Source organism: Poecilia formosa, unplaced genomic scaffold (assembly GCF_000485575.1).
Source record: "Poecilia formosa unplaced genomic scaffold, Poecilia_formosa-5.1.2 Scaffold281, whole genome shotgun sequence".
Lineage (NCBI taxonomy): Eukaryota > Metazoa > Chordata > Actinopteri > Cyprinodontiformes > Poeciliidae > Poecilia > Poecilia formosa.
The window spans coordinates 805,011-832,149 of NW_006800220.1; the positions used below are offsets into that span (position 1 = coordinate 805,011).

General features: G+C 37.9%; 5 protein-coding genes across 18 annotated transcripts in view; 2 read left to right on the plus strand and 3 right to left on the minus strand.

Moving 5' to 3' along the window:
- The window catches only part of LOC103151431 (potassium voltage-gated channel subfamily C member 1-like), a 69,110-nt gene extending 66,842 nt beyond the window's left edge, over positions 1-2,268 (minus strand). For all 7 annotated transcript variants that reach the window (XM_016681433.1, XM_007571487.2, XM_007571484.2 and 4 more), the window contains exon 1: positions 93-2,268. In XM_016681433.1, the coding sequence (XP_016536919.1) occupies positions 93-140 (48 nt within the window). In that variant the 5' untranslated portion in view covers positions 141-2,268. The remainder of the gene's footprint in view (positions 1-92) is intronic.
- Positions 2,269-5,074: 2,806 nt separating this feature from the next.
- On the minus strand, positions 5,075-10,259 carry rexo4 (REX4 homolog, 3'-5' exonuclease). The gene is made up of 8 exons (XM_007571496.2): positions 10,020-10,259; positions 9,623-9,939; positions 8,293-8,436; positions 6,390-6,583; positions 6,218-6,306; positions 5,460-5,534; positions 5,311-5,385; positions 5,075-5,229 (listed from the first exon to the last, which is right to left on the minus strand). Exons 1-8 carry the CDS (start codon positions 10,230-10,232, stop codon positions 5,107-5,109), a joined length of 1,230 nt encoding a protein of 409 aa, XP_007571558.1. The 5' UTR covers positions 10,233-10,259; the 3' UTR covers positions 5,075-5,106.
- On the plus strand, positions 10,200-12,458 carry pigp (phosphatidylinositol glycan anchor biosynthesis, class P). 4 transcript variants are annotated; one of them, XM_007571493.2, is made up of 5 exons: positions 10,200-10,281; positions 10,946-11,030; positions 11,421-11,493; positions 11,567-11,685; positions 11,852-12,458. In XM_007571493.2, exons 2-5 carry the CDS (start codon positions 10,949-10,951, stop codon positions 11,965-11,967), a joined length of 390 nt encoding a protein of 129 aa, XP_007571555.1. In that variant the 5' UTR covers positions 10,200-10,281; positions 10,946-10,948; the 3' UTR covers positions 11,968-12,458. The 4 variants fall into 4 exon arrangements, with proteins under 4 accessions (XP_007571555.1, XP_016536934.1, XP_007571554.1 ...); XM_016681448.1 differs by lacking the exon at positions 10,200-10,281 and adding an exon at positions 10,513-10,680 and having other exon boundaries at positions 11,852-12,456; XM_007571492.2 differs by lacking the exon at positions 10,200-10,281 and adding an exon at positions 10,609-10,699.
- A 1,062-nt stretch (positions 12,459-13,520) lies between these two features.
- On the plus strand, positions 13,521-16,378 carry LOC103151438 (putative nuclease HARBI1). The gene is made up of 2 exons (XM_007571503.2): positions 13,521-14,343; positions 15,798-16,378. Exons 1-2 carry the CDS (start codon positions 13,650-13,652, stop codon positions 16,199-16,201), a joined length of 1,098 nt encoding a protein of 365 aa, XP_007571565.1. The 5' UTR covers positions 13,521-13,649; the 3' UTR covers positions 16,202-16,378.
- Positions 16,379-16,423: 45 nt separating this feature from the next.
- Positions 16,424-27,139, minus strand: part of LOC103151436 (receptor-type tyrosine-protein phosphatase H-like) — a 15,795-nt gene continuing 5,079 nt past the window's right edge. For 4 of the 5 annotated variants that reach the window (XM_016681442.1, XM_016681445.1, XM_016681444.1 and 1 more), the window contains 13 exons: positions 25,966-26,223; positions 25,632-25,862; positions 24,775-25,044; positions 24,603-24,696; positions 24,476-24,526; positions 24,288-24,369; positions 24,062-24,152; positions 23,901-23,977; positions 21,046-21,180; positions 19,898-20,020; positions 18,662-18,822; positions 17,235-17,370; positions 16,424-16,717 (listed from right to left, as the gene is read on the minus strand). In XM_016681442.1, the coding sequence (XP_016536928.1) occupies positions 16,589-16,717; positions 17,235-17,370; positions 18,662-18,822; positions 19,898-20,020; positions 21,046-21,180; positions 23,901-23,977; positions 24,062-24,152; positions 24,288-24,369; positions 24,476-24,526; positions 24,603-24,696; positions 24,775-25,044; positions 25,632-25,862; positions 25,966-26,223 (1,838 nt within the window). In that variant the 3' untranslated portion in view covers positions 16,424-16,588. The remainder of the gene's footprint in view (positions 16,718-17,234; positions 17,371-18,661; positions 18,823-19,897; positions 20,021-21,045; positions 21,181-23,900; positions 23,978-24,061; positions 24,153-24,287; positions 24,370-24,475; positions 24,527-24,602; positions 24,697-24,774; positions 25,045-25,631; positions 25,863-25,965; positions 26,224-27,139) is intronic. The other variant, XM_016681443.1, reaches the window with a different exon arrangement.

Genomic DNA, 27,139 nt, shown 5'->3' on the forward strand with positions numbered 1-27,139 from the left:
ACACACACACACACACACACACACACACACACACCCACACACACACACACACACACACACACAAACACACACAGTCACGGTTGGATACTCACTCGCGTTTGGCTCAGGTTCGGCTGCTGTGCGCGCGCAGACACGCACATGAAGCTTTACGGAAAAAGATCAATCAAAGCGCAGATTTCTCTGCTTGATGCTCTCAGTCCAGTTTCTCGCAGGCATTCAGCTGATCTTTTCTTCTTCTTCTTCTTTTTCTTCTTCTGCTTTTCTCCCCAATCAAAATCAGAGGCAAATCGCGCACATCTGTTGCTGGAAAGCCGCGTTATTATTGCCGGATGTTACTTAAAGCGCGTTATGGTCATGATGATGGAGTCTTCCGGATGAAATGAAGCAGAAGTCCCCCGCTTATTTATGCTATTTTCTGTCTCTCCCACCTCTTTGTTATTGCCAAAAAAGAAAAAACAGAAGTGCCAGTCTTTGTTGCTCTCTCTCTCTCTCTCTCTCTCTCTCTGGGTGTAGCTCTTCCTCTGCCTCCCCCCTCTTCCAAATGTTTGAGTGGAGATGCAGCCTGTAGACACCTCTCCCTCTCCCTCTCCTCTCCCTCTCTGTTCCTTTGGAGGAGCGTCACCTCCTGCACTATTTTTTTCCTCAGACGGTACATGTGGGCGGATTAGAGGGAAAGAGAGAGGGTGGGAGGGCCCTGGTGAATAGAGAGGCTAATGCTTTTCCCATATGTCTCCTGAACTTCATGAATGCAGCGGAACTGAGAGGAGAAGCCAGAAGATTAAAGTGATTCACTGTTTTTGTCTGTTTTTGCCCCGTTTCAGCCCCTTTCCGGCCGGATGGATGGACGGATGGATGGATGGATGGATGGACGCACTAACACCATTTTGTCTTCAGGTTCCCGGCTTTGATTGTGGCTCGGCTGACATCATCAGTCACGTGGTTTGAGAGGAGCAGGTGGATTCTTACACACTTTAACAGCGAAACATCATTAGGGAGACAAAAACAGTGAAATTGGTTTTTATTTTTAATAAAATTTATTTATTTGACATGAAAAGAATGAAAAAAAAAATTAAAATAAACCGACATGATTTTAAATTATTTTTTCAAAATACCATATATAATATAATATAATATTTCCGAGCCTTCTTACCTTCATTTGCTCTGTAAAATAAAAATAAAAATCTACTGAGATGAAAATATAAAAAACCAAAACACACCCGGTTGCAGAACCCTGCACACCTTCAGCCGCTATTTAACTTTTGATTTGATTGTTTTTAAAAGTTTGTCTTTTTTTAGCTTATACCTACATGAAAACCCTGAACCCAAAAATAAAATTTATTTCTGTCATATCCAACTTTTTAAAACATCTTTTAGCTCAAGTTAAAGATCATCGCTGTCACTTTTTGCAAAGTTTTTATTTTGCCTAAATCTTCTTCTGCAGAAAAAATAATTGATTTAAAAAAAAAATTAACAAAACTCTCTTTTGACTTTTATTTTATTAAGTTGTTGATTTGCGACATCAGCTGCAGAATCAAACCAGATGAGTTCCTCTTCCTGCCTGCAGGAGGATGTCTGTGTGCCAACAGTTTCCCTGATGGACTCGCGCTGAGTGAAGACAGTCTGATGAAACTTACAGGAACAGTCAAAGGCCGCTCCATCAGCGCCTGCAGACTCAAACGGCTGCAGATCATTTAAAGCAAAGACAAAATTACTGGCCTGAAAATCTGTGGTCTGAAAACATGAAGGCAAAAATGAATATCAGAGATGAAGCAAAAACTGAGTCCAGTTTGTCTTCTATCAGTTTGATGCAATGATCTGCAGCAAACACATAATCAAAAAGAAACAACAAAAACAAACAAAAACTCAGTTTGGGAGTCAAAAGCTTTAAGAGCCAGCGATATTTCCTAAAATTTCAGTAACAAACAGAAACTACATCCTGATTTTTTTCCGTCTTTTTCAGGCCTGCAGCAAACAAACAAATACACAGCTGTTGTTTTCCAGAGCCGTTTTATTTATTTTATCTCTCAGAACTGCAGCCGAGTTTCCTTCTGCAAACAGAATATCATAACCGTAATGAAAGATTTTTGTATCCTTGGTGTTTATGGAGATTCTTATTATGACTAGAAAAATGTTTAGAATGTAATTTTTTTATCAAGTTTTTCCATCATGTAAGAGTTAGAAAAGATCCGGCTCCAGATCATTTCTGACAAAAACACACACATTTTCTTGAAAGAACCAGAAAAAAGTTGAAATTCTGCAACACAAAATCTTAAAAATATTGAGTTTGAAAAGGCAAAAATAAAGAAAAAGAAGAAAAATTCTAGAAAAAACAAGAAAAAGTCAAAAAAATTTCTTAGACAAAAACTCAGAAAGTTTGAGTTTGAAAAGTTGAAAACTCACCAAAAAAAGAAAAGAAAATCAACATTTTGATTAATCTAAGAAATTTTGTGGAAAGAATTTTTTTCTAAAAATTTTTTTTCAAGCTCAGAAGTTTTTTTGGGAAAATTTTGGAATTTTTTGGTGGAAATTTACTCCTTTAAAAAAAAACTACAATGGCCGTAATACTCCATCACATGAGATGTGAAAGTTTATTTCATCTTTATTTATACTTTTAAATCTGATTGAAACACAAACTGACTTCCAAGACTGTTTGTAACATAAAACATTTCATTGTGTCAAAGATTTATATAACCAATAAACTGAGAAAATACAGCAATAAAAAAAGAGAAAACTGTGAAAACAGGAAGAGGCATCTGGTGATTTTACTGGAAACGTTTAAATCCCTTCAGATTTCCAGTTTCTGTTGTTTGCTCAATCTTTTCTTTCTCGGGAATCGTCTGAAGGGAAAACGTGTCTGAGTGAAGTTTAATCCTCCAGACAGAGTCAGGATTCATGAGAATCCTCTGAACTCTACCTGATGTTCAGCCAACAATCAGACCTGCAGGAACATCGGCTCTCTGGAAGCGAGTGACCTCTGACCTCCTATGAAGCATAAACAGCTGGATTGAGGAACCAGAGCTGAACGTGGAGCAGAGGAACAACAAGACACGTTGATCCAACTTTTACTGTTTCCATCTTTCTTTTTCATAAATAAAATCTTAAAAGTGTGGCCTGCATTTGTGTTCAATGCCCATCAATCATTGATTAGAAACTACGAAGTAAAACTACAATCCTAACGAGCTTCAGAGTTATTAAAATACAAAACATTAAAAATATTAAATCTGTTCAAATCTGCTGCAAAAGGTCGAAAAATGAGAGATACAACCTTTAGGGAGGGAGGGAGGGAGGGAGAGAGGGAGGGAGGAAGGAAGGAAGGAAGCATGTTTGAAATGATGGAAGAAATGAAGGTGAATGAAATAACATGTTTAAAGTTTTATCTTTCAAAGGATGAAAACCTGATTTTGTGGATGAAAACAAAACGAGTTCAGATCGTCGGTAAAAATGTTTCTCTAGTTTTAGAAAATATTTCCTGCATTTTCTCTAATCCTGTTTTTACTGCAATCATAATTTCAAACTAATTGTTATTTCCAGAACAAACCTGGAAATAATTCAGTGACTCAGCAGGACGGTCACCGGTTGGTCCTGGTGTTTGAGCTGGTCCGACCTGAAGGTTCTGACTCGGTTCTGGATCCAGTTCATGTGGACAGTAAACAGAGGAGAACTTTCTGGACGTCCCTCAGCAGTTGGCAGGAACCAGACTGAGCAGACCTGAAGTTTGGTCCCTCAGGTCAAACAGCCGCATCGGTCCTGATGCTGGACGCAGATCCTCCAGGCTCACAAACGCTGCGCTCTGATTGGACGAGGCTCCAGGTCTAAATGTTTCAGCTCAAATACGTTTTTATGATTTAAACCATAAAAACCTAAACTTACAGCTCAAACGCCATCAGATTAGATTAGATTAGATTAGATTAGAGCAGAGTTGGGAAGAAACTAGTTACATTTACTCAACTACATTTAAATTTTTGCTAAAATGTTCTAGTTCTGGTTTCACCGGCAGATAAATTCACTTTAACATGGGAAACATGTTTTATTAGTGAATTTATCTGCCAGCGGAACCAGAACCTTTTCATTAATATTAAAGGATGATAAAGTGCTTATGGAGTCTTATGGATGTTTTAATAGGAACTCTTGGTACGGCCGTGTTTCGTCCTGCAGTGCTTCTCTTACTTGAGTTTATTTTTTGGGTTCTCTGCCCTCCTATTTAATAACTGGGAGGTTTTATAAGATTAAAAACATCTGAGACATTTTACTAAACAAAACCTGCAGAACAGATTTAATCTGTAATGATCTGACGAGGTCAAAGGTCGTGTGAGACAACGCACAGATGTTGCTGTGGAACATAAAATCTTCCACAAGCTGATAAACACATTTAAATAAACATATTCCATCCATAATGTTTGTTTCTGCCTCTGAAGGCACAGCGTGGTTCTGTTAGACCGAGTCCAGACAGAGTCCGGAACGAGTCCAGACAGAGTCCGGAACGAGTCCAGACCGAGTCCAGACCGAGTCCAGACAGAGTCCAGACAGAGTCCGGACCGAGTCCGGACCGAGTCCAGACTGAGTCCAGACAGAGTCCAGACAGAGTCCAGACCGAGTCCAGACAGAGTCCGGACCGAGTCCAGACTGAGTCCGGACCGAGTCCAGACAGAGTCCGGACCGAGTCCAGACTGAGTCCAGACCGAGTCCGGAACGAGTCCAGACCGAGTCCAGACAGAGTCCAGACCGAGTCCGGACCGAGTCCAGACAGAGTCCAGACCGAGTCCAGACAGAGTCCAGACCGAGTCCGGACCGAGTCCAGACAGAGTCCGGACCGAGTCCAGACTGAGTCCAGACCGAGTCCAGACAGAGTCCGGAACGAGTCCAGACCGAGTCCAGACAGAGTCCGGAACGAGTCCAGACTGAGTCCAGACCGAGTCCAGACAGAGTCCAGAACGAGTCCAGACACAGTCCAGAACGAGTCCTGTCCTCTCCGATCTCGAGACGCTCCGTCCTCTCTCCTCCTGTCTTCCTCCATCCTCCTCTGTCTTCCCTCGTCCTCCTCCGTCCTCCTCTGTCCTCTGTCTTCCCTCGTCCTCCTCCGTCCTCCTCTGTCCTCTGTCCTCCTCCCTACCTCGGCTTCCTCTTCTTTTTCTCCTCGGACTCTTTGTTTTTCTTCCTGCCGCTGATCTCGGCTTCCCACTGTTTCTTCACCAGTGTGTAAAGCCTCATGGTGGCCTGAGCGTCCTGCACCTGGAACACACAGGAAGTGACCTCACTTTAGCCATCAATCAGCTGATTCTCCAGTGAAAGCTTGGGTTACTGATGACTTACAGATGAGTGCTCGCCCTGCTGGACTTTCACGTTCAGGACTTCTCTGCAGAGGACTTTGAGCGACGGCCGGCTGCTCTAAAGACGGGAAATCAGGTCGATTCAGCTGGAAGTTCATGACTTTAAAACATAACATTATGTTTTTATGTTACCTTGGCGATCCGCCTGAAGGGTTTATACTTCTGTGTGTCTCTGATGAACTTCTTTGGATGATCCAGAAGCAAAATCTGAAAACATTTTCTAAAGTTAAGCAACCATTTAAGGCTGATTTTTAAGTGTTTGTTGTTGTTTTAGGCGCCTTACAAAAGTATTTACACCGCCTGAACCTTTTCACATTTTGTCACATTACAACAGAAAACTTGAGATGTTAAACTAAAGTCGGCGAAAAGCCGTAGCTGTAACTTTAAGATACCAACATGCAGAATTCCTTCATAAACTGGGATTTATGGAAGAGGAGGGAGGAGAAAGTCATGAACCACGTAGGAAACGCAGGAGGCGATCTGGTCAGGTGTTTTTGTTCAACATGTAAATCAGTGTTAGACACAGTCGATAAGAAAATGGATGGAGTTGATTAAAAATGATAGAAAAGTTGCTCTTTTATCTACATTCGTCAGGGAAACAGAAAATATGAAAGTCAAACAATTTGAAATTTTGAGATTAAAATCACACATTTTTAGATTTTTTTTTTTTTGAAAACCTTTGACTTTTGAAACTCAGAAATTTCCAAGTTTTTTGTAGAAAATTTCACACATTAATATCAAAATTTCTGATTTTTTTCCAAGCAAATTTCCAACTTTTCAAACTCAGAAACTTCCACATTTTTTTCTAGAAAATTTCTGAGATCATTCTCAAAATTTCTGAGTTTTTTGGGAGGAAATTTCCTGTAACTTCATTTTGCCAGCCAGCGTACCTTTAAGTCGTTGTGGATGGCATGTCCAACCACTATCCTCCCCTTCAAGATGTCGGCGACCTCCCTCTGCACCGTCTGGACATCCTCTCCTGCAGGGAGCCAATCAGAGACATTAAATCCAGTCATGTGACCAGGAGCTCATGCAGATGCAGCGGTTTGTCCGCCGGCTCACCATCCTTGATGTCCTCCGGTCGGATGCCGCTGACGGCTGTCCTGTAGTCCGTCACCTTCTCTGTGGGTTTCACATATTTGTCATAGATGCATTTCCCAAACTTGTTGACCAGGGACACTCGGGCCAGGATGCTCTCTTCGCCATCAGGACCGACTCCCACCATCTCACAGTCAATGGCAACAGTCTGGGTTATTCTGGCAACAGAGAAAAGCAACCAGGGTCAGGAGAGGGAATCCAGAGGCATTAATCATCAGCTGCAGATGTTATTTGACGACCATGATGAAGAGCAGACAGACAAACCATCACTGGGGTGAAGTGACTAGCCGAAAGGTTGGCTGCACTAACACTAAGGCGCTAATCATAAACATTAGTTTATTTAGTGGAGGCTAATGCTAAAGAGCATCAGTTTATTATAAGTTACATGATATGTCAAAATGTTGACATTAAAACATTCTTCTATAATGCCCTTACATATTATTTTGAAATAAAAAAGAAACTGCTGCGTAAACAGTTCCTCCCCCCCTTCAAAATAAGAGCATGGATATAAAAGTCTGATAAACTGAAGGAATATTAACAGTCGATAACCAAAACTTCACCAGATATTAAAGTTTATCCAACTGGATGTTTACAAAACAGTTACATAAATTGGATCTTTCAAATTTATCCAGTAAAATGAATATAGAGGAAGCTAGGGGTGCTAAACATTTTCAAAGTTAGCAAAAAGAGCTAATGTGCTAAACACAAAATGAGCTTCGAGTCCCTCCTAGTCGCCTTATTGCAGGACCTGCTGGTTTTCTGCCATGTGAAGCAGGAGAGGCTTTCAGACAGATTAGTCATGATTCAGTGGGAAGATTCAAGAACTGAAGAACAGAAAACAATGTTTGGAAAAAGTGAATAGAAATGACAGTTAAAACACGTTGTAGTGCTTTAAATGGCTTAATGGGACTGATTTATTTATTATTAAGAAGAAATTACTAGTTTGTTAATATTAAAATATGTATTGAAATATTTTTCTTCACTGGTCATAATGAAATGGTTACAATCCAAAAATCCTCCAAAAATAATGTGGTATATTTTTTTTTATTATTTTAGAAATGTTTATTTAACCTGGATTCTAACCACCTGGTTTGTCACGTCCTGTTTGCTAGAAATATCACCGTCAGCCTTGCAAAACACACAGTCCTTTAAAAAAACATGCAAAACTTTCATATAAAATATGATAATATTAATTTGCCTCAAAGCATTTTGCATAAATCAGATAAATAAAATTGGGTACATTTCTTCTAAAGTTCAGTTTTTTTGTTTCTTTTAGCTGTTTCTTTTATTTTTTGTATCATTGAAAAAACTATTCAATGTTTTATGCTTTCATATTGATCTGCAAAACCTACACTTTATGCCACATTTGCTTGCTACGCAAATATTTAAACATTTTTTAATCCTTCATCTTCATTAAGCTCCTATTCATAGATCTACCAGCAGAGGGCGCAGTGCGACCAGCCACCAGCTGAAGCAATTATCTCTGAATTGTGATGCTGCTTTTATCCTGCATCCCTAAACAAACAAATACTGAACATAAAATTAACAGACATGTCTTTAAATTATTTATTTACCGCTAAAGTTATAGTTTAAGTTTAATTAAATTACAGCAAAACACCAGCAACTTTTAGGCTCTTTATTTTATAATATAAAACTACTACTATTAGTAGTAATAACTTCTTACAATACACAAATTCACATATGAACCTTAAGCAAAGAGTGACAATAAGAATAAAGAGATTAATTTTGTGAATCTCCATCTCAGTTTCCCATTGATCCGTTTTTGATGGTCTGTTTTTGCATTAATTCACACTAATGTTGAACAGCATCATGATCTGGTTTTTCTAACAGGAATGTTTTCACTCACCCGCTGAAGGCTGACTCCTTCACCAGGGAAGTCTCCGGCTCTTTGCTTCGGATGCCTTGTTTCCTCCTCATGATCTCTGCTGCCTCTGCTCCCATCGTCTCCTCGATCACATCGGGGTCGACGTCGTCGAACCACAGGTCGTCCCTGAAACAGGAGCTCAGGAGTCAGAGCGCTGCAGTCTGACTTGGACTGGACTGTTTGGAGCGTGTTGAGAACCGTCGACATAACAAACATAACCTGATCAAGAAAATTAGACGTTTTATGCGACTTAAAATTCACTCTAAAAAATCTGTGGTTCAGAAAGTTGATCTCAGCTTAGAATATAATTCTGATTAAAAAAAAAACCTATTTAGTTTTAAAATGATGTGTAAAAGCTTTAAAATAAATTAATATTTTAATGGAGTAGTCTAATCAGGCTGAAAAAACGTAGAACTAATCTAAAGTAGAACAACTATTGCTGTGAACACAGAGTCACATAAAGACAGTTACAAAGTCGGCATTCAATCATCTGAAGAACATTTCCAGGATTAATGTACCAGCAAAATATAAAAAAACTCATCCATGTGTTTATTTTTTAGCTGAATTAATTCACAGGTTTGTCTAATAAAGTCAAAAATCTGCTGCCTAAAGAAATGCTCACCGGTGTCACGTCATATCCATACCCCCCGGAAACAGAAAACTACAGATTACTATTAGGGACTACAGATGAAAACTAGCCTGTTTGCTAACAGGCTAGTTAGCAAACTAATCCACACCACAACTAATCCACACCACAACTAATCCACACCACATAGCTCGTTATGTGGTGTGGATTATTCCCCTTTAAAATAAACAATAACAAAAAACCAAATATCTGAAAGTTCTGTAAAACTCTTAGCAATTTAGAAATTGAAAAAAAATAAATTTATTTCAACACAACCTACAAATGTGCAATTTATAATTTAGTTAAAATTAAGACTGTTTAAACTGCTATGAGCATTTCCCCATGAAAGCTGAAGCTAAAGGTTGAATTTTAAATGTAAAAAATGTTCAGGAATATTCTACTGCAAAAACACATTAGTTTATTTCAGTGCGGTTTACTCATCTTTACCAGGAGAGTAAAAACTTTATCTGTCACTGTGTTACTTCCAAAGTAACACATCTTATGTTTTGAATTTTTTCCAATTATCTTAACAAAAATGTTTAAGTTATGAAACACAAACGACTCTTCAGCTTCATCATTTGTGTAATTTTAGATGATGTTTTGATTCTTGTCCCAGTGGAACCAGTTCTTCTAAGTTCACTAAATCCGAACCCAAATATAAACATGCCGTTTTTACAGTATACATACTCTGTCGGTTTCCTCTCCTCAACCAGTGAGATCTTCTTCTTCTTCTTTGGTCCCTCTTCCTCACTGTTTGGCATGTTTTTGTCTTTTTTCCTTTTTGGAGCAGCAGATTGCTGGGAGTCTGAAGCTGCAGGGAGCTTCAGCTTCTCTCCAGCCTCTTTAGGGTCAACAGGAACCGTTTTCTGCTTTTCCTTTTTCCCAGAGTCCCTTTCGCTTGGAGCGGCAGTGTTCACAGAACTCCTCTGAAAAGCATTTTCTTGGTGTTTCTTTGTGGTGAAGCCATTCTGATGCTTTTTCTCTGGCTGGCTACTCTTCAGGATCTGTAGGGAAGTTTGGGAAAGATCAGTGTAATCTCCAGTGAACACTTCTGTTTAAATACATCTACACTGCAGAGACCAACCTGCTGTAATGATTTCCAGTTGGCAGAGATCTGCTCGGCTTCCCGTGGAGGTCCAGGTTTCTCCTGCTGCTTCTGTGGAGCTGCTTGCTTCTCCAGCTTCTTCTTCTTCAGGTTCTGTTTGATCCAAAACGTCTTCCTCTTGTCTTTAGCTGTATGTTTGTGGATTTTAGCGTCAGAATGCGCTTTCTTCTCCTTCTCCTTCGCCTTGGACATCGTGATTTAAAACGTACCGGATGACGACGTCCGATCGAGAATAATTTACGTAAGTGAATTTACAGTAAACGGAACAGTAACTCAAAAAAGTCTTCAAATACGGTCTTTAAAGGCTCATAATTGTGCTCACCCGTGGGATTTTCGAAGCCATGCTGCATTGTATCTCTCTATAGTGTGCAACAGCAAAATGTTTCCGACGAAGCAACACTTCCCGATTTTACACTACTAACTAAGTGGCTAAATTACTTTAGTTTTTTTATATATAATTGAAAGCAAATAAGTATCTGTTAATAAAGTTACATTTTCAACTTAGTCGGTCACGTTTTTCCTTATATTCGGCGTTACTCCAAAGGAGGAACTTTTGTTCTGAACAATGTTTCGCATCGACCTGATATATAGTACGGTAAAAACGTCACTGACGCTGAGGAGGTTGTCGGAAGTCTTCGTGGTGGATTTTGTCATAAACTGTAGGTTATGTTTGCATGTTTGTTAAAATTGTTCTCGTTAAATTTATTTATGATATCTCGACTATTATTTAGGTCAGGTAATTTGGCCAAATTGCTTTTTTCGGAAGTATTTCGTACAGAAATATGAGTGTTTGTCGTATAGTTGTTGATAAAGGAAGTAAACACTAGTTTGGTTTTATAAGAGGTTTTTTTTTCCCCTCTCTCTTATTTGATTTCTTTATTCTTGTGCTTCTGTTTTGGTTTCAGATCATGGTGGAAAACTCTCCGTCTCCCCTGCCTGAGAGAGCCATTTATGGCTTTGTGCTCTTCCTGGGTTCACAGTTTGGCTTCTGTAAGGGTTTTCTTAGTAACCACGATGCCAGCCTGTGGAGAAGTGGTGGGAAGTGAAAACCACTGCATATGATTATATTCATTCTATATTATATGCATTTATTGCACATTTTGAGATGATTATATTGGTTATAATTATCTAAACTTAAACCTTTAGCCTCTGATGGTAAACCGGTGATACCAGAATTAAGTGAAACCTGTTGGACTTTTTTATTTTCATACCAATTCAAGTTAAAGAAATTTATATTTTTTGTTAAATCTAGTTGTGTTCCTTTGTTCTTTTCTGAAGAGAAATCCTAATTCATGGCACTAATAAGGCTGAATACTTAAGTAAATATGTGTGATTATTACAAGGAGAGTCATCTTTGTAACAGTGCTGTCTCCTCTGTAGTTTTGTACTGCCTGTGGGCGTATGTACCAGAGGAATGGCTTCATTCAGTAGGACTCACCTACTGGCCTCAGAAGTAAGTTACCTCCTTATAATAATAAATTATATCTCCAGCTGTCTTTGTTTATGAAATGCTTTGTGTTGTTTAGGTATTGGGCTCTTGCGATGCCAATCTACCTCCTGGTTGCCCTAATGGTGTCTTTGGTTGTGTTGTTCGGCATTAACATGAACAACACGGCTCCACTGGACTCTGTGGACAACATCACAGGTGAGACTCCATCCCATAATTTTTTTCAATAGCTCCTACTGAACTGCAGGGAATAAAGCTATACATATTTTATTTAGGGGAAAAATAATCATTTCAAAGCTTGAGAGCTCTTCAGGCACAACATGTTCTCGTCCAGATATTGCTAAACTTCATATTTCTGTCACAGATGTATTTGCACAAGGTCAGAGGTCAGACTGCTACAGGAAGGGCGGAATACCCCGACTGGAGGATGTCTCCATCAGTGAAGTCAACAAAATGTTCTATTTATCCTCTGAGACGTGACAAACAGAGTAACTGAGCAGTGGGCGGGTTAACATTCACTGGCCGTCACTGTTTAGTTCATTTGATTGTAGTTTTCTTGTTAGAAAAAACTCAGTCTTGTATAACAACCGTGATATAATTGTTAATATAAAGAAATACCCAGATTTTTATTTATTTTTCTTTCTTTACGGGTCAATGTGTCTCTTAAATGCAAAGTTTTGTGCAGCAAATAATGTTTTTATAAAGCTCTAAGTAAAGTATGGCTGTAAATCTGTAATAAATATAATTATTTTAAAGCAATTCTAACATGGAAATGCATCAATTCATGTTGGATATGTTAACAAGGCAACAAGCAAATAATACTTTTGTAAATGATTAATTTGTTAAATTGATGACGTAAATCATAATGGAAGCATCAATGGTAATGCATATTGAAAACCTACATAAATGTTACATTTGTCTTAAATCAATAAAGGACAATAACTGTTGTGTTTGTGCAGAAGGAAGAAAGATCATCCTCAGTTTATGTCAAATTTTATTTATTTTGTAACAACTGATTTATGAGTCACTGAAAGTCTCCATTGTTGTATGTTGCAGTCTTTTATATATTTTATTGATATCAATATCTGGATTTTGATTAAATGTTAATACCAGTTTAAAGGTTCAGAAGAAAATCTTTAAACACAGGATCAAATATTTCTTAAATAGTTTTTTTTTTTTGGGGGGGGGGTGGAATGAGCTGGGTTTTGTTTTATTGAATATTCTTGCTTTTATGGAGTTAAATTCTGTGCAAAATTATCCACAACCTCTGAACCTGCTGGAAAGATTTTATTTTTTTAATTAACTTTTATTTATACAGATTGTCTCATTGAGATTTAAGATCTTATTTACTAGAAAGTGTAAAAAGCCTAAAAATGGATCTTTATTGCAGTGGTTCTATTATATGATGTTCACTTTATTTTTCACCTATTGCAATGATTTGATGGTGAAATAGAGACTGTACTGACTGCTGCAGCAGCCAGTCCATGTGTGACCTGCTCAGCATGCTGTGCTTGCTGGTGTTTGTGTTTAAATGTACTACATTTTGGATTTTCACATTATGATTTCTATTACTGTAGTTTATTTTAACGTTTTGTAAATATCAACTCTAAAATTAGATGATTCAGGTATCCTAAAAAAATAAATACATAGAAACGTGTTATGAGCTTCATTATTAACAAATCATGTCAAAACATGCTAGCTTATGTTTAGTAAACTGTTAGTGTTAGCAAGAGGGAGATTAGTTTATTAAAGAAGCTTAGATAAAGTTATGATAAACTATTCGGTGATGGGTTGTAACATAATGAGAGTTTTCTTAGCTGTGTTAGAGTTGTTAGGTCAAAATGTCTGCCGATGTTAATGTAGACCATAAAGCATAAATTTTACTGTACTTTATTTTATGTCGGTGATTTGAGTTGATTATCTTATCGATATTTTGGCCAAAGGAAAAAAATAAATAAAATAAAAAAGTATATATATAAATGACCACTAGAGGGCCCTAAAGTGTCATTGTTGGAGATTCTAATTACTTAAATTATTAGAGGAAGAATCTTTTGTGTAGCTTTGAGCGCAGCAGCTGTTGTTTAGCGTAGCTTGTGTTACTTTGTTGCTTAGTTTGTTAGACCCGCAGCCGGTCGCGGTGTTTTGGCTGCATTTTGAACCACATGGCCTTCCCGGCGCCGGTGTGGCTCGCTGTCCAGGAGGAGCTGCTGGAAAGCGGCGAGCCAGAGGAGGACTGCGGCTCCCAGAGCTGTTTCGACGACTTTAACGACCAGGCTCTGTTTGAGACCTTCCACCTCTCCAGACCCTGCATAGCCTTCATCACAGACGCCGTCCGCATGCGCGTTAAGTCGGCCGCCTTTAAGAAGAGCCAGCCGCCGGTGGACGTGATGCTCATGACCGCGCTGAGCTACTACGCCCATGGCGTGTTTACCTCTTCCGTGCAGGCGAAGGCAGGGATCAACCAACCGGCCGCCCTGGTCAATGCGGTCAGCATAATCTCCGGGGTTATCGCGGGAATGTCGGACGTGTTCATCTCCTTCCCTCTGACCGCCGAAGCCAGAGCCAGAACCGCGTCCAGGATGGAGGAGCTCTGCGGGATCCCCGGCGTCCTGGGCGTCCTGGCCCCGGCGCACTTCAAGATCAGAGCCTCCCCCTATGACAAGAAGTCCTTCAAGTCGTTCATCAACACGCTGGGGTACACGTCGGTGGTGAGCCAGTTCATATGCGACTCTGAGGGAAACATCCTGAGCGTGGAGAAGTGCTGCGTGGGCGGCGCGTTTGAGCAGGAGCTGTGGGACTCCTCGTTCAAAGGGAAGGAGGTGGAGGACGACCTGCACGGACCTTTCTGGTTTATTGGTGAGGCATGAAAAAGATGCAAAAACGAAACAGCTGTGGTGGTTTTTGCAGCAATGTCTCGTGCAGCCTCCGCTTTTGCCCCCTCAACCACAACATGTGATAAAACACTTCCTTTATTGCTTAACTAATTGTAGCTCAGATACCATCTAACTCTTGTGCATGTATGCATGAAACCAGCCGGAACCTGGTCAGATAAATAGGTTATTTTGTTAAAAACAATTGTTGTGCACCTCTTTTCCAAAGCTGCCCTGGGCAGAAACCAGAGTCCCATTAACTCCAAGGACTTTGGTTCAAATCCCAGTGTGGGGTTGATTAAAAATAACTGCAGTTATATGTTCCACTAATATTTTTTTTTACATTAATCTGAACCATAATATGAGTTTAAAACACCCAATTCCTTTAAACTACTATTATTGTTCATGGTAATCCTATAAAGCAATTTATCTGTTGCGTTTTATCAGAGCTGTTCATCAGCTGGCAAACAGAATAAAGATAAAACTGTTGCCGTAGTCACAATAAAGCCCAGCCCTTTAGTCACCAATGTATGAAAGAGGATTAGAGCCAAAAAAGAAAATTCAGATTTTTATTCCTTCTCAGAACTCTGTAAAGAAGTCGGGGAGAATTTTCTTAGATGTGAATTCTTAGAAAGACTAGCAGCTGTTGGCAGTACACCAATAAATCAGCAGAGGACCCACAGATAATACTGAAGTAAGAGTAGCACTACTTCAAAATATTTCTACTCAAGTAAAAGTACAAAGCAGCCATAGAAGAAATTAATTAGAGTAAAAAAGTATTTGGTAAAAAGTTTACTCAAGTAATTGGTTTACTGATCCTGATGATCAATAAACCAATTTCTTTTCTAGCAACAGCAGCTGCTGCTTTTTGTCCCAAATCCTGTTGAATCAGCAAGAATCCATTAGTTTTTCCTTCTACATCAAGTCCTTAGATTAAAAAGCTTTATTAAAAGATAGGAGATTTAATTAGGCCAAATCATTTAAACACATGACAAATTAAAACAAATTCATTGTAATGATTTATCATTTATCTGTTTTTTTTTCTCCTTTTCTACCAAAAACTGGATGATAAAAGTCTTCAGTTTGGTGTTTTGGTCTCAACCGGCTCTTATGTTGAAGAACAATTTTGTTAAAGACTTCAAAATTCATTTTATGTGTTGTTTTATTTATTTTGATATTTAAAATGTCTTCCAGTTCCAGTGATAAATGTTCATTATAATTTATAGTTTACTTATCTTTTAGAATGCATTCTTGTATTATTTTACCATTACCGTTACATTACTTAAAATGGTCTCAAAACAACAATATTATCGTTTATCGCAATAACTTCTGGAACAATTTATCGTCCAGCAAAATTTGCTATCATGACAGGCCTACATGTGACATTTCTATGCTTCGTTTTTGTCTAACTCAACTCATTTTCTCTGGTTTCCGGTGAAGGAGGGAAAGGCTACCGGTTGAGCAAACACGTCCTGACCCCCGTGTCCAACCCGGTGTTGGACCGCGAGGTCCGCTTCAACGAGGCGCACGCCAAGGTGCACCGCGTCATGCAGAGCATGCTCAGCGCCATGAAGAGGCGCTTCAGGTGTCTGCAGCAGCTCGGCTTTGCAGAAGAAGCCTCTCTGAACAAAAAGTCCAACATCATCAAGTCATGCAGCGTTCTGCACAATATCGCCAAAAAGTTCTCCGTCCCTCTGCCGCCACGGGCCGGGATGGGTGAACCGTCGTACCCGGGCAAGCCGTATACGTCTCAGATGGAGCTCAACCTGGAGGCACTAAAAGCCCGACAGGAACTCATTGACAGGAACTTCTCTGCCTCCGTCGGCAGCCGGGACTCACCGTGAAGCAAAGAGGATCTGTGAAATTCATTCTGTTACCTTTGATGCAATTAAAGAAAACATTGAACGTTTTTTCTTCCAGTCAGGAAACTTTGGGTTGTTTTGAACATATGTTTTATTTCTATGTACAGATTACATTTTTCTACTTGAATAATTTTATAATTCTAATAAAATTTATAACATTCTCTGGTCATTTGAAAGACATTTATTAATAACAACAATAATAATAATAATAATATAAGGCAGCATAATGGCAGAACCGGCAGATGTAAACTACAAAAGCATTTCTATACAGTATGAACACCATGTATAGGTGTGCTTTATATAATGACACTGTTGGCTCGTCATTATGTGCATCAAGTCTTAGTGCTGGGCTGAACCGGCGCCGTCGGGTCAGCGGAGCTGTCGGAGCGCCGTGGCGTTGACGTACATAAGGTCGCCGTTCTCGTAAACGTTCTCCTCCTGGACGCCGGGCGGCTGCAGGCTGTCCATGATGCACTGGTGCAGGAACACGTACTGGGACTGACGAGGGACATTTAGAAAAAATATTTTTAATAGAAAAGTTCGATAACGATTTCCTTTTCGAGTAAAATTCAAGCTGACATCGGCAATTCCAATATGATAACAATACTTTGTGCAAAAACACCTGATGTGTCTGATAAATCTAAAAAAAGTGAAATAATTAAACTCTTCACTGCAAAAGAACACAAAACATTATTTTGTTACGTTGGGGTAGCAGCAGATTTACTGTTTTCCCTTCAGGCTGATTCATTGTAGGCTTAGAATTTCTCCTGCCTCTGAAAAGATGATCTTATTTAGGAAAGATCTCAATAATTGAGTTACTTTCTGCTTTTGTTAAGGATTATTGATGGATGTACTGGAGTTTGTTTTACTTGCAAATTTACAGAAGTCTTAACAGCCAAATAACCATGCGGACAATAAATCTAAAAATAAACACCAAAAGCAGCTTTGTTACATTTTATGGGTGTTTGACGTGGAGATACGCTTCAGTAATAAACCTGCAGAGTGTTAGTTTTACCTCCGTCTGCACCATGTGAGATCGATGCTGCCTCATCTTGTAGACGAAGCTGTTGATGCCGACGGCCCGCTCCTGCTGCAGCTGCTGCAGCAGGACGTCCAGGGCGATGATGGTGCCCGTCCGGCCCACCCCGGCACTGATGGGAAAACAACAAATAGAAGCACCAGCACTTTCTGGGTTAAAAGTATTAACATCAGCAACAGGAAACTGCATGCAAATACTTCCGTATTAGCATATTTTATTAAATAGAATCCATTAAAAATATGTTATCTCTTCTATATAGCGTACACTAGACTTTTTGTGTGATTACTTCCTCTATTGACCCTTTGCAGTTACGTCACTTAATCATCCGAGGCGCCATGATGGACGTCGGAAGTGAGGGAAGGGAGAATTTAACAGAGCTACTGAAACTGTTTTCCAAAGTTGTTTTTGCCAGTTTATTCTTGGCTTTTTCTTGTTCGAGGTCAGATAATTTGTCTCTGAACGTAACTCACCTGGTCGGGGCTCATAAACGGCGGGATTTACAAAGGCTGGAAACAGCTAGCTTAGAAACCGACCCGTACCTCCTCCCTCCTGACGCGTTTATCAAATTTACGACTTTACCTGAATTCACACCACATGATTTATATCACTATGTCATAAACAGCGTTTCCCTTTACACCGGAGAAAACTTAAAACTGTCCAAAAGACCAGATGCTAACCAGTTGTCTTCATACATGCTAGGCTACATGACGGCGCTTCATTGTCTCCATGGTTACTAACGATTAGACCCGCACCTTCTCCATAATAGTTGCCAGACATTATTATTCACGATTCATCGCTGCTGTATCTTTCTTCATTAAAAGTTAAATGACAAGTTTGGTTTCTATCCTTGCTGAGCGCCCTGCGACCATTTTTAAAGTGAAATCAACTAAGTAGAAGCGATATTAGGTTTCATGTGTCTGTTTTTTTAACTAGCTTTAAAGGAGGCGTTGGTTGTTTTGACGTCCATCATGGCGGAGTTCTGAAGAGCGTGACGTCACGTGTAAAGGGTCAATACTGAAGTTTACTTGACTTGTAAAACTTAGCTTCAGCTCACTAGAGCCCACCTGTATCAGCAAACAGTTAATAAAATGTGTGTGTTAAAAAAAACTGCAAATCTGTAAATCTAGAGAAAGTCTTTTCTAAATTTGCTCTTTTTGGAAACCTCTGCAGTGCGACTCAGAATGTGTTTACTTCCTAGTTCCGTTTTCTGAAAACCACTCAAATTAAAACTGCAACCACTGCAGTTTTCAGGTTGATGTTATTTCTCCTTTATTTGCTCAAAATTTCTGTCTTAAAAACTCAACTTTCATAACTAGAAACTGGAAAGTTGTCAGCATTAATATGTACGAATCAGCCCTGCAGCTAGTTGGTGCCTATTGGATTCTCCTTGTCGTTTTGTTTACCTGCAGTGAACTACGGTTGGTGCTTTGCTCCCTTCGCTCTCTATATGTTTCCTCACAAGTCCTCTGAAACGGATCAGGACTTCTGTGCCCTGAGGTACTCCATGGTCAGGCCAGGCAGTGAAGTGGAAATGCTTCACAATCCGTTCCTCTGAATCCTTCGCCTGCATAAAATAAGTTATATTTATGCATTTGAGAGGTTATAACGGGTCAATGTTAAACTATAGCCAATAAAAATCCATATTTCCTGTAAGCACTATAAAAAATATCAAAGAAAAAGTAAAAGGTGGGGTTCTGTGGAGAGGTATTGAGCAGTCAGTATCTTACCTGGAGTAAGATTAAACAGTTTGGAGAAACGATAATAAAAACTTGCATTAGTAATGGTTTACTAATTAGAAAAATTTGAAATTGAACAATTTGAAGTTTTCAACCAAAAAACAATCTATAAAATGACTTGGTGGCAAAAATAATACTTTTTTAATTTAAGTGGATAGTTTTGAAGTTTTAAACTGAGTTTTAAGTCAATGATTTGTTGTTGATCTTCTATGTGAAACACATACTCTCTAAACCAGCTAAAACATTGTTTAGCAGTATTTCCTCTTTTTATATCTCTTCATGTTTTACAAAGGAAAATCAATCATTGGTGTTTACATGGAAATACATACAAATGCAATGCGAACCTGTTGAAATTTTAAAGGTTCATAAAAGAGAATATTTATATAAACAGCTGCAATATTTTTGAGACTGGAGTTATTTTAATTTGCATCAGTTGGCTGCTAACTAGCCGTTAACTTCTACCTCTTATGTTAACTTACAACCTTTTAACAGAACCTCACCTCAGAAATTTCAAACTATCCCTTTATGTAAACGCTGTTTTGTTCATTTGTATTCTGTATTTTTATTAAGTAATTCCTCTGACTGCAAATGTTAACTGTTTATGTGTTTTACATGGAGGGCTATTGCTAGCAGGTAATGGTGCTAACAGTCTTAATTTTAAATAGATCAGACTACTTAAATTACTATTGAAATGCAAAATTAACCTATTAAAATCTGAAGTAGAGGATTTGCATGATGCTTTTAAAACAGATCTGCTTTAGGATTTGAACAAATCCTAAACATGAGCTAGCTGTGCTAACATTAGTCTGTTTGGGGGAATCTGTTTTTCTCCAGACTGAGATCCAGCAGGTAAGACACTGACTTCATTTTATTTCTCTTCGAAATGTAAGAAATTTTACTTGCATGTTTCACTTTAAACTCCCTCAGAACCCAGTTGGACTGTCTCTCCTCAGACATTTTGGAGACAATCAGATTTCCATGAGCACAAGGGCTCCTGTCTTCAGGCCAGTATTGTTCACATTTGGTCTACAAGAAGAAAACACACAAAAAAATGACAATTATGCTTGTTCTGTTACTGCGTTGGTTTGCTTCATGCTCACATATCAATTTAATCACCAAATACCAAGAGAACCAAAAGATTTGTACACTGTAAAACATTTGAGTTGTGTCTACTGTCTTCTACTTTTTAAGTCAAATACATTTAGTGAGTTTTGGATTTTGAACCTAAATGGGTGAGTTTGTGAAATCAATCAATCAATTAATCAAATTTTATTTGTATAGCACATTTCAGCAGCAAAGCATTTCAAGGTCCTTTACATAATTAAAGAAAAAAAAATAAGAACAGCATGTGACATTGAATAAACAGTAAGTAGTTGTGTTAACTTTTTATTAAGAGTTGAATAAACAGAGTTTTAGGTTAACACTTTAAAAACTGAAAGAAGAAAAAGACAGGAGTGGGAATTATTTCCCAGAATGCTTAGCGGCGTGTTTCTGTCTCCTGAGATGGAAGTGTGTTACGTTGATCTGACTCTTGTTCTGTTCACACTAAATGTTTCTGAGCTGAATTCATTCAGATGTTTCATAAAATTCATCATCAGATCAGAAATTTGGTTCATGTGATTTGAAACAAGAATTTAAATTATTCTACAGTAAAATAAGTTGTTATTTTAACTTGATATTGTGAGTAAAATAACAGAGAAATGTGGCTTTTTAACTTGGTGAGGACAGTTTTTTTTTTCTTGCATTTTGTGAAATAATTATTTGGTTTAAATTGCAGCATTAAGTTAAAACTCACAATTTAAGATTAATGGACTTAAAAACAATGTTCAGACAACTTGTCTCTTGTTGTTAAATCAACTTCATGAACTTTAATTTCTGAGTTAAAACCAAAACTATTTTCTTGTTGACTTAAATGTCATTTTCTAGGCAGCAGGTGGACTTTCATTTTCACGTTAAACCACCTTCAAATGTTTTACAGTGCATCTTTTTCTTTCATTTCAGGTTTAAACTTCCCTAAAATCTGTCCGTAGAACATTTTCCAGAAAACATACCCGCCCTGCTTCAACGCAGTTGGTAACCATGACGATTCTCTTCACTTTTTGCTCCCAAACCATCCTCCAGAAATCACTGACCGTGTTGGGCAGAGGACCCTGACAGGCGATGTACTCTTTGCTGCTGCTGTAGCCCTGAAAAAGAAGACGATGTGGACGATCTTTATAAAGCTTTTATACGACCTAAACCCTTCAGGTTTCATGCTGACATCAATATTAACGTCAACATCAACATACACAGAAAACAATTTGCTTAAACTAAATACCACACTTCTCTGTACCCATCAAGCTTATCAAACTTCTGCTTTCTGATTTAAGCACATGGATCATCAGTTTTATGTAAAAATCCTTAGTAACACTTTACTGTAAGCAAGGCATAACATCTAGATAAGATTTACTAATGATTATCAGTAATCTGGTCTTTATTCAAACAAAGAACACAATGATTAAAAGAACTAAAGCTTATAAATAGAGCAGAAGCCATTAGGAAACCAAAGGTCAAACCACACCTGGAGATGCAACAAAATGCCCAGGAAAGACTAAAAATGCTATAAACAAATAAAATATGTATTTTTCAGGGGAAATTACTATATAATAACACAACAGGCATAATAAAATTTTAGTTTGCAGGTGACTGAATTATTTTATGACCACATCTGCAGAGAGACCTTGAGAACAATCCTGCAGCAATGAGGAAGGCGATTGCTAAGACGCCGTAAAAAGAATAAAAGGAAGTTACCAGAAAAGCTCTATGATTAACAGTTTACCAAAGTTCAAAGTCTAATATATAAACTCCTACAAACGGTAACTGACACCTCAGTTTGGACTTTGGACTTAGTAAGTTTTTGTCTCATCCACCAAGATTAAAATATGCTGCTGAAAAAGGAATCAAGATTATTTTATTAAACTGTTCAACGCTTACAACAGAAAAATGACCTCTTATGATTTGACACCTCAGTTATCTTGTTCTGTTTATTCCGTCAACTTCCTCCTTTTAGTTTTTTCTACAGTTTTATGACTTATTATCACGCCACTCTTGGTTTGGTGAAGCTTTTCTCTTCAGTCTTTTGAAGCAACTTTTGTTATTCAAAGCTAAATATCAAATTCAACACCAACAGCAATGACATGAAAGTTTAACCATAGATTAAATGACTTCATTTGTTCCCTTATGTAAATATGTAAACTCTAGCAGGTCGCTGGCCGCCTTGCTCTGCAGACTTTGTACAAAATGATCAGAATGCAAGACAACATAAAATAGAAATAAGATATTACAAAAGTTACCAAAACGCAACTAATAAATGCTTCAGCTTTATGAAAGCAAATTTAAAATCAAGAACTGTAGCAATAGGATTCACGGTTCAGTTATCAAAGCTGCTTCCTCTTACAAAACTCACTCATAAGATGAACAGAGCTAGTTTTGCACATCTATATATTCTCTCTCAGCTGTCAGTTCTGCTTTGAGGGGATTTTTGTGCATTTTATAAAACAGATTTATTTTTCTGTTTTGCATGATGCAGTGCTCACCCTTGACCTTTTCCACATTTTCTCACATTGCAACGATTAAACTGAATGTTTGTTCAGATTTAAGATGATGGACCAACACAAAGCAGAGCATAATTCTGAAGTGGAAGGAAAATGACACCAGATCTTTTGCATTTCTTTAAAAAGAAACAGATGAAAAGCATTTTATGATCTGTATTCAGTCCCATTTACCTCGATGCCTCTAAATAAAACCCAGAGAAACCAAAGCTATCAGATGGCGCGCATGTGAGAGAGCGGTTCTGTTTCCTGCCTCAGAGGTTTTTAACTGAACATTAGTGAACAAACTGCACCATGAAGACAAACACAGCAGACAGGACTACACATAACTCTGGCAGATGTAGATTAAATGGTAAAATATCTGTTTTTATTTGCATCTATTTAAAAATGGCATTAAAAATAATTTATATCCTTCTAAGGATGAAATAATCTTATAATATTCCATAAAGTCAGAAGAAGCATGTTAGATCTAACCTTCTGAAAATAAAAACATGCATTTTCTTCCCTGATTTAACAGAAAACCCTTTATTCAGCCAATATTTTTAATGATTAACTGGATTTAACGTAGCTGCCTACATTCAGACACCAAGGCTTCTGACCTTTGCTGTAATCTTTAACATCACTGAGTCCAGCTAGATGTTGATCTCTGACTCGGCCTGCCACCATAATAAATTCTGCTGGACGATAAATTGTTCCAGGAGTTATTGCGATAAACGATAATATTGTTGTTTTGAGGCCATTTTTAAGTGATATAGTGGTAATGGCAAAATAATAATGCAAGAGCACATTCTCAAAGAAACTTTAAAGTAAACTTTAAATTCTAATGAACATTTACCACTTGAACTGGAAGACATTTTAAATATCCAAAATAAACAAAACAACAAATAAAATCAATTGTAAAGTCTTTGTAAACAAAATTGTCCTTCAAAATAAGAGCTGACCAAAACACCAAACTGAAAACTTTTTGGTAGAAAGAGAGAAAAAAATATCAAAGTTAAATGATACCAATGGAAATTATTGAGTTTGCTTTAAATTATCATGTGATTAATTGATTTACTGATTATTGTGGACTTATGTCTGAATTATGTTGGAAATTCTGACTCATCTTTTAATGACGAGTCAGAAATAAAAAGTTTTGTGTCATCAGCATGTAGTAAGAGATGTTGTTGTGCTTCATAGTGTTTGCTAGGAGAAGTTTATAGATGCTAAATAAAAGTGTCCCAAGAATGGAGCCCTGAGGAACCCCACATGTGATTCTCATGAGCTCAAATTACAAAACAGTTGCCACGGCAACATGGCTGCAGAGTCATACTTACTGGTAAGTAATTAGCATTTATGTAGTCCAAGATATTGTTTGGAGTTGGTGTATTTAGTTTCACTCGACTCCAATCATCTAGCAGGACAATGAAAACATGATTTAAAAATTAAAAAAAGATAAAATACCACAGAAACACCAACAGGAACACGGTGGACTCACAAGGAAGGATGTTGGTGAAGCGGTTCTTCCCTCTGTTTTCTGGCAGAGTCGCAGCTTTTTGGGTTTGGTTTGTGCCAGCAGGAGAGAGGGACTGAGAGGAAGCAGAGAACGACACACCACGAAATGAAACGAGGGCGAAATGATCAACTTCAGCTTCACAGAACGACAGAAACTTTATCTGGAAACGTAACGGAGAAGAGGGGAAGTGTTAAAGATCTAGATGTACCTGATACTCCTGACTGAAACCTCGGTTATCATCCAAACTCAGCTGGTGGTAGTGGTCTGGGAATTTGGCTACAGGGATGACTCTGAAACAAAAACAGTAGAAATATTAGATAAATGTTGTTCTTGATTATTTTTAGGCTGTGATTTCCACTGAGGGTTAAATTTGGAGATAAAGAAGCTCAAACTCACTTCCCCTTTGAATCTGACTTTGTGGATCCAGAGAGGAAAGACTTTTTTCTGCTATGGGAAGAGAAACCAAACATTAATTATTCAGTTATTAACTTCATAGAGGTAATTAGTGACGGAGGAAACTCACCGGATAATATCTGGCTTTTTACGGACAAGAAATACAATCACACAGATGAGAACAACAATAAGCAGAACACCGAAGACAGATCCTCCAATGACTCCTGGAAGGATTCATTTAATAGCTTAGAGAAATTATTACTTCATAAAGCAAAACAGAAAATGTGTGTAGTTTTTCTCACCTCTGTTATCAGTTGAACAGAAGAAAGTGAATAGTTCAGATCTTAAGGGATCAGCTTCAGTTTCCAGCTCTGAATTCACAGAGACTTTATACGTTTTGGCAGGTTGAAGTCCGTCCACAATGAGCTGATTCTCATCTGGGTTTAAAGTGACAGTTTTTCCATTTATGGTGAGTTCACCTGTCGTCCAAACACCAACCGGTTGGTCCCATTTAATCAGAGCGCTGTAGCCAGAACCCCAGTAGCTGCAGTGAGCAAATATAGAAGGAGGAACTGGAGGAAAGAACCAGAAAATTAATCAGAAAGAATTAATAATATAAACAGATGTAAGTACTGGTTTGTCAGCTTTATATCACAAACCTCTGATACTAGTATTCCTATCTAGTACTAATCCACTGCATTTTATAACTAAATATTTTCATGTATTAATGTATTTCTGTGCTCCTTTAATTTACTTATACAAACCATAAAACAATAATAAAGCCATTAAGTTGGAGTCCACTTTCAGCTTTTATTACAGTTAAATGAATTGATTATTTGCAAAGGTATAATTTGGAATCAGCAATTAAATGTGTAAATAAGTAAAATGTCAAACATATTTAGATGAGACATTTGGGGGAAGGATTTAAAAGCTTTGTCTTCTTATTACTCCTTTTTGAACTGAATATGGAAGTTTTATTTTTGTTTTTATGTTTAATTATTATTATGTATATTTTTTGGTTTTCTTATTTTGTTCTCTGACATTTTACTTCTTTGAAATAAAGATTTTGTTTAATTCCAAATATACTCAGTCTAAGACTTATTATTAGTTTAACATAACTTCTGCTATAATATAAAGCTATAGAGTGTTTTGTACTTACTGATGGGTATGTTGATGCTACACTGTGGATAAAGTTCAGACAATGTTTCATACAGTAGAGAAATCTCATAGGTTGCTCCAGGATGGAGGCCAGAGAATTTCACGTTTTTCCCTTCAGGACTGATGAGAGTTTCAGATCCATTAGAGGCCGTAGCTTTGGAGAACAAGCCTTCAACTGTTCCCTGGATTGATGAGTTGGTGACCCTCCAGGATACGGCACTGCAGTCGATTTCTGGAGTAAAAAGGAACAATTATTTTAACATCTTTGTTTCTTTAATTCAACAGAAAACACAATAATGCAGAACAAGGTTTTATTTGTAGCCCTGTGTACCTACGTGTTAACGTGTGATCGATGTAAGCAGCACTGCTCAGTCCAGAGAACACTGTGGTCACGCTGAACTGATACATCGTCCCAGGCTTCAGGTTGGAGATCAGATATGACACAACGTTTGTCGTCTTCTGCTGGGTTATAGATGCGTTGGTGTCATTAATACTCAGGCTGTGTTTCCAGGCTTGATCTGGATTCTCCCACTCTAAAGTTACTCTGTCCACTAAACGCTCCAAAACACGGACCGACGTCACACTCAGAGGAACTGAGGGAACAAAACAGGACAATCAGGACCTGTCAGGACTTTAAAATTAATTATTTATAACCTCTTGGTATGAAAATGTTCTCATCTTTTTATTTCCAACTAATTTGATGATAAATTTAAAATCTGTTTTGTGTCAGTTGACACAGAGATCCTAAAGAGCCAGTGATTCATTAATTCTTTGTTTCTATGGTGGTCTAAACAAAGTAAATCCAGAGATATTAGTTTCACTGCTTTTGGTTTTTTCAAATGGGACAAAGATCCTGAGATACAGCTGAGAAAATGATCATAATATGCAATTTAAATCACATTATGCTCAAACTGAAGCTTTATTTGTGGTTATCTTTCATCCAGATGTCAACAGGGAACTTTTTTAGTGTAAAAGCACAAAAATCTGTTTCTGTTTATGAAACCTTCTTCTGTTTTCCTTTTTTAACGAGGCCAATGACTCTTATGGCTAAAATTTTAAAATAAACACACAAAAAGCTTCAAATAACAAACAGAAATATATTTAAATTTGATTTCTAAACAAAACAACAGATTGCAAACTGTTTTATGTCACTAAATGTCAAATCATCCAGTTGGGGAGGATTCTGAAAAGCTCCAATACAGCTGATCCTGTTATTCATGTTCTTTCTGTAGGACTCAAAGTTGTTCACAGAAAATTTAGTGATTTGTAAATTTATTCATAGAGCAAATCTAAAATACTTTTTAAAATGCAGCTTTGAGATTTGAGACACCTATAGACACAATGCTATCTGTTATATTAGTGGGTGGCGTTTGCAAAGCAGCCAATCACAGAGCCCCATTATATTTATTAGCACTGATTGTCACTGATTGCCGACGTCTGAACAATTGTAACAGGCAGTTATGTTTTTAATTTGGGCCTCAAGTAGTGGAGGATTTCAGATATTCCCAC